The following is a 6,257-nucleotide window of genomic DNA, read 5'->3' on the forward strand; positions in this document are numbered from 1 at the left end:
TAGTGATGGGAGATTTCGAGTGAAAAATCGAGTGGTACTCGATTATTGAGATCACTCGAGATATCTCGAGATGTTTACTCCCACCACTCGAGTGATTATTACCCTACGGTTGCACCCCAAAATGTTAGTGCATACTGCAAATAGTCACTGATTGCGTAACCTTTTTTTTAGAATAAAACGAAAAAGTGGTTAGGTTTTGAAGTGCGTGAGCTTTTTTTTTTTTTAGCTACGCTTATAAGTAATATATGACTAATACAAACATATTTGTGCGCCGCTGGGATGAAAACGACCAATATCTCGTATCTCGAGTGATCACTCGATTATTAGAAGTACTCGATTACCGATAACTCGATTATCAAAATTGGTCGATTATGCCCATCACTAAATAAAATATGGACATATAAAAGAGGTTATATTTTTAAAATGTCAGTTTCAGTGTTTCAGTTGAACAATTACCAACAAAATGGCAAATATCTTTAATTTTATATGTACCAACCTCAAAAATTTTTTGCGGAAATTATGAATGCAACAAATAATCCCGCGCATACAACTACAATCTTGAAGTGTCCTCAGGAAATGTCCACTTTTCACATGTCCAGCTGACATTTCTGTATTTAATCTTTAATCTATGGCTGACATGCCCTAAGGAAACTTTTCAAGATTGAAAAGTTGTATGCACATGCACGGAATTTTTTGTTGCATTCATAATTCCCGCAAAAAATTTTTGAGGTTGGTACACGATTTTTGTTGGAACCCTAGATAAATGATACTGGTTGGAACTGAAACATTTTAAAAATATAACCTCTTTTATATATCCATATTTTATTATTTTTGGCAAAGTTAACGATTAGTAAATAGTTGATTCTTAATTTAATTTTTGATACACAAATAGTTTATAAGTGAAGTATAACGCCAAAATCAACAGTTCGGTTATATTTTTCTGAATTGAATAAAAATCATTATAAATGTTAACTTCTGCTCACAAACAATTTTTAAGAATTCCAGTATAGAATTGGTTGTCAGGGGAAAGTTAGAAACCAGTTTGTAAAAAAGTCTAAAGGTAAAAAAAGGTAAAGGTCATGAAGCTTACCGGCGATTAGGCCATGTTTGGCCCTTTTTGCCTGCTAACTTACACTACCCTCCACCTTAACAATCACAAACATCCATGGTACGACAGGAAAATTCTTTCGAATTTTCCTGCCACGTGCGGGATTCAATATGGTTTTGCCGCGCAGTCCTGGCTCGCCTCTGTAGGCAAGCCTCGACCGCTTCGGCTACCGCCTCGCCAAGTCTAAAGGTAAGTAATAAGTAAAATATATCGACACATACTCATTAGAATAAAAGTACTATTTTGCTTTGTGTATCCTCAAGCAGTGACCTGTGAAAACATGACGTTACCCATAGACACCTTATTAGATTCAAGGTCAAAAGTACTTTTCCTGACATGTCCGTAACACACTTTTCCGAAAAGTGCCCATCTCTAAAAAATATAAAGCCATAAAATGCATGCATCACTTAAAAATTTCACAGCAAGGGATGAGCAATATAATAATACTGCCTCTAAAAGAATTAAATTACCTAAAGTCCTGTAAAAGGACAAAAATATATCCGTAACTATTTTCTCAGTATACAGAGTGTTAATTTAGTATATCGGCGTACTTTAAGAGACCTCTATAACAAATAGGCAACCAGGCAATACATTTTTATAGATTTTATTACAATTTGTCTATAATACACAAATAACAGACTTTCCCCCATTTTAACGCAAATTTTCTATAAAATCGATTTAGTTTGAAACTCAAATTACTTTTTGGTGTAAGGAAATTGGTAATTTGCCGCTTTTACAAATTTCCTTACACCAAAAAGTAATTTGAGTTCCAAATTGTCGATTTTATATAAAATCTACGTTAAAATGGGGGAAAGTCTGTTATTTGTGCATTAAATCATATTTTGGCGAACTGTGTTATAAAATCTATAAAAATGTATTGCTGGTTGCCTATTTGTGACAGGCTCCTAAGGGTTGATTGTGTGATTTTATAACAAAAAAGTTAATGGGCTGCAAAATAAAAAATATTCTAAATTATCTCAAAACGATGGATGCAGAATAATGAAACTTTGACTAATGATGCTAATTAAAGGTAGAAATCCACAGACTGGATCCACATAGATGAAATGCCAGGGGTAACTTTACTAAAAATTCTATGCCATTGGATATTACGAAAATTTGATCAAAGCTCAGAAATTTAGAAGTTTGTAGGCTGTCTGCCTCTAGGGGGCATTAAAATTGAAGTCCGCAGAATTGACAAATTAGGCATTTTTCATGTATTACCTTATAACAGTTTAAGTAACAAATTGCCTCTTTTTGAGGTACACTTTCTTAGATCCGATGGCACCGACTGCTGTCAAGTGGTCGAGGATGGCCTAATTTCTTGTAAAACTGTTAGACCAGGACAAATCTGTTTCGAGGTGGATGTGAGAGGGGGCAAGCAATTTTTTTCTGGATTACCTTTAGTACAACTCACATAATGAAAGTGTAGATACCTAGATCTGGACGAGGTCCTGAACATTTCCAAAATTGCAAGTTTAAAAAATACCTATTTTATCCGAGTCTATGCATTTTGGAATAATATTGAAGAGGAAAAAAAGTTTAGAATTGAATTTTGTACAATAAACTAAGTTAAAAATATTTCAATTTATTACCGGTTGCAAAATCGCAATAATTCAAAAAAAAAGGGAAAATAATCAAGTTTTTTAGATTTTTTTTTTTTTTTAAAAACTAGAGTATAATAAAACTAATAAAACAACACACCAAATTTTATTAAAATCGGTTCATAATTTTCGCAGAATTTTTTGAAAAAAAATGTCCAATTTTCAAAATGCAAAAAGCATCTAGATGATTGAAATTTTTTTCATATAGAAAAACCTTTCAAATGGTTCTAAAAAAATTGAAATCGGTTGATTAGGACGGCCACAAGAAATTTTTAAACACTCTTTCTTTTATTTTTATACAATTAGATTACAGTTAGCAATTTGCAATTTAGTTTTTTTCAAAAATTATAATTTTAAAGTACTATTTTTTCTTAATTTTATTTGTATTTAACAAAAAAAATAATTTCTAAAAAAAATTTTTAATTTGTTTAAATAAAAATTGTTTAAATAATTGTAGCTTGCCCCCTCTTACATTCAAGAAGTGGGATATTTCAACAGATCCGCCCTGGTCTATGTTGCAAACCTGAAAATTTTAAAAAGTAATAAACTGAAAATGATTCATTTTTTGAATAAAGTTAAAATCAATTTTTTGCTGAAAACATCACGAGGAGTCAGTGATAAAATTTTCAAAATATCCAGTGGTGACAAATTTCTAGTTTTCAATGAGAACGACTCCCCATCTATCCGCCACTGGTACATGTATTTATATCAAAACTCGATGGATATTTACTTTAAATCAGATAAATCCTTAGCCTAAGTTTAAATTTAAATCATACAAAGAATCTTATCTGAAAGTTTGTCGACATACGTAATAACATCCTGTATTTTGTGATTCTCTGTAATAAATTTAAAGAAAATCCCAAATCAGTTCCTTTTTTTGCAATAAAGCATTGACCTCATCGCAAGAAACAAATGTTTAGTTCACTGTTTCAATAGCACCTCCGTCTCTCTTAAAATAGTCTCTATATCATCATGTCTATTTAGCCTCGACTCACTTTCACTAACCCTGGCCTTGATAGGGACATCAGAATCGATCAACGACTGAAAAAACTGTGTATCGTTCTCCTGACTGAAACTTTTAGATGTGCATGGTTCGTCACTAAAAATCTGTGAACGAAGTTCCTCTTTCTGCAAGCTGAAAGCCGCTTCCTCATCTAGAGCACAATTAATAGGTGCTTTATCGTTGATTATTGACAGAAGAACATCCTCTTCTTCGAAAGCTTTTGAGCAAGTTGGTTCGTCTATGTTGTATTTGATTGGAGTATATGTAAACGTTGAGTGTTGTGTCAGAATCGGCTCTGGGGACTTTTCTAAATTTCTGATAATAGAATTCAGGATTGGGTTTTCATCCATACTGGGCAATTCTACGTAATTAGGGTCCCTTTCCCTTTCCAACTCAGGTACTTCGTCTATGATTGTGCCTTGAGAACTTTGGCTGTTTGTTTCTGTTGAATTTTTTGATTGATCTTTTTTTTTCTCTTCAAATGTCTGGTTTTCTTCTTTAATTTCTTCCAACATCTCTCCCTGATTTTCAGAGTTTTTATTAACTGAATCAGACTTTTTTTTTGCTTTCTCTTTTTGAGTGGTATCGCTTGGCTTATCATCATTAATAATTTCGATTTGTTTACGTTTTCTCGTTGACTTTTCTGGTTTAACGTTGGTGGAATTTTTTAAATTATTCGAGAGAGCCCATTTAGATAAAGTTTTTGCATATTCCTGAAATAATCACTATTATGTTAAGAAGGGCATATTAAGAATTAACTGCAATTAATTTACCTGTCTTTCTTCATTTGTCATTTTCTTAAATGATTCACAAAAGTTCCAGGTCAACCTAAACCACCAATGTCTGTAGTTGTCACGGAAGTTAGCAAAATTATCATTATCGATCCTGCAAACAAAATAATTTGAATCATCATTACAAAATTATTAAGGAATTATTTTACTCATAGAAATCTCCCAGTTTGCCCACACAGCCTGGATTGGACCAATTGAGCATTGTCCACTGCAACTTCTGATCTGGATCGGTCTAAAAATTTGAGGAACTAAAAGTCTGAAGATTCCAAAAATATTTACGTACGTAGAAATTTCTGTTGGTTAACCCTATGTTGAAATATCCATGAAGCTTTTTAATAATGAGCTTAGAGGCTATTTCATTAAAATCGTCAATAACAACAGAGAAGAAATCATAATCAATTAGGTATTCCATCAACTTCAAGTTAGAGAAAGACAATAACAATGCTAGACCATGTTCGTCATCGAAATCTTCTGGGCAAGCTTAATACAGATATTCATAATGCTTGTAAAACTGTATAAAATTTTAACTTACTTTTAGGGGTGATTATTTGAACTCTGAGGCCTCCATGTATTGTTAAATGGTAGTGCCAATTTACAATATAATGATCCGGAGTTATAATTAAAACAAGAAATTTAGGTTCTACATAATTGAGCATTGCATTTAAAAACACTGCCACTTGCAATTGCATATTCATGCCCTCTTCTTCATTTAGAATAGCACCTTTAAACTAAAATATATTGTAATAGTAAATCAAAATCTTGATGGTTCGTTAATGTACTTGTTTCCTGTAATTGTGATATAAGAAATCTATACCCACAATGTGATAATTCCTTATGTCTTTCAAAGTATTTGTGGGTATCGAAACGACTTTTTCGTCTTTCCAATGGGACAGAATCCATGGTGAATTTTTTGCCAAATTCTAAAAACGTTTCCATAATAATTTCAAACTGTAAATATTCGCTTTCTTTACATACCTCTTTAATATAAAACATAACTAATTAAAACGCAGTATTAAGACAAAATTTCATTGTATCTTGACAGTGCATATAAAGTCATCACTAAAATATATAAAACCTTGATATATAAAATGGCGACGAATACAGAAAAGCTTGTTTTAGTTAAATCGTTATCGCTATCAAAAAAGCCGTATACTTCGATCATGATTTAATGCAAAAAATAGATCATTATCATTATCATTATTGTTAAATTAGAATAATAAAATTCATTGGTAAATGACAGCAGAAACTCTCTGTAATCTATGACAGCAGACAACTTTTATTCTTCTTCTTCTTTTCCATCTCACTTTTGACAAAGAGGATATTGGGTTCCAGAGACAATAGATAACTACTGGGTTCTCTGCATATGATCATATGGTTCTTTGTGCTTTTGTTGTTATGTGAATCGCCATTATTCTATGGCTAGAAATTGGCCTCAATGATTTGGGATCGAGGGGGATTATCCCTCTTTATCCTGCCTCATCTCGTGTAGGCCTGGACAGCCTTCGTAGGTGGGCCCCATCCGTCGTCTACCCCGACCGCAAATGCGGCCGGTGTAGGCGCTTTGTGGGACCTCCTTTTGTCCTGGCTGGGCCCCGCCGGCTAGGGCCCTTTCTTCTGGCGCTCTTCTTGCTTCGCCGGCTCGTCTGTGTAAACCCCGGGGGTAGTGTCATGTTTATGTGTGGTATGGTTGGGTAGGGTAGTGCGGCTATGCAGCCTGGGATGCGCTTTGCTAAGGTGGCCCTTAGGCTAGCGCG

The 6,257-nt window shown here is 33.6% G+C and overlaps 1 protein-coding gene across 2 annotated transcripts; it reads right to left on the reverse strand.

Moving 5' to 3' along the window:
• Nucleotides 1-3,190: 3,190 nt before the first annotated feature.
• On the reverse strand, nucleotides 3,191-5,719 carry LOC108910610. 2 transcript variants are annotated; one of them, XM_018715284.1, is made up of 8 exons: nucleotides 5,479-5,719; nucleotides 5,283-5,423; nucleotides 5,036-5,231; nucleotides 4,787-4,983; nucleotides 4,653-4,735; nucleotides 4,486-4,597; nucleotides 3,705-4,425; nucleotides 3,191-3,232 (listed from the first exon to the last, which is right to left on the reverse strand). In XM_018715284.1, exons 1-8 carry the CDS (start codon nucleotides 5,494-5,496, stop codon nucleotides 3,201-3,203), a joined length of 1,500 nt encoding a protein of 499 aa, XP_018570800.1. In that variant the 5' UTR covers nucleotides 5,497-5,719; the 3' UTR covers nucleotides 3,191-3,200. The 2 variants fall into 2 exon arrangements, with proteins under 2 accessions (XP_018570800.1, XP_018570798.1); XM_018715282.2 differs by having other exon boundaries at nucleotides 3,226-4,425.
• Between the last annotated feature and the right edge of the window lie 538 nt (nucleotides 5,720-6,257).

This window comes from Anoplophora glabripennis, unplaced genomic scaffold, assembly GCF_000390285.2.
Source record: "Anoplophora glabripennis isolate ALB-LARVAE unplaced genomic scaffold, Agla_2.0 scaffold461, whole genome shotgun sequence".
NCBI lineage: Eukaryota > Metazoa > Arthropoda > Insecta > Coleoptera > Cerambycidae > Anoplophora > Anoplophora glabripennis.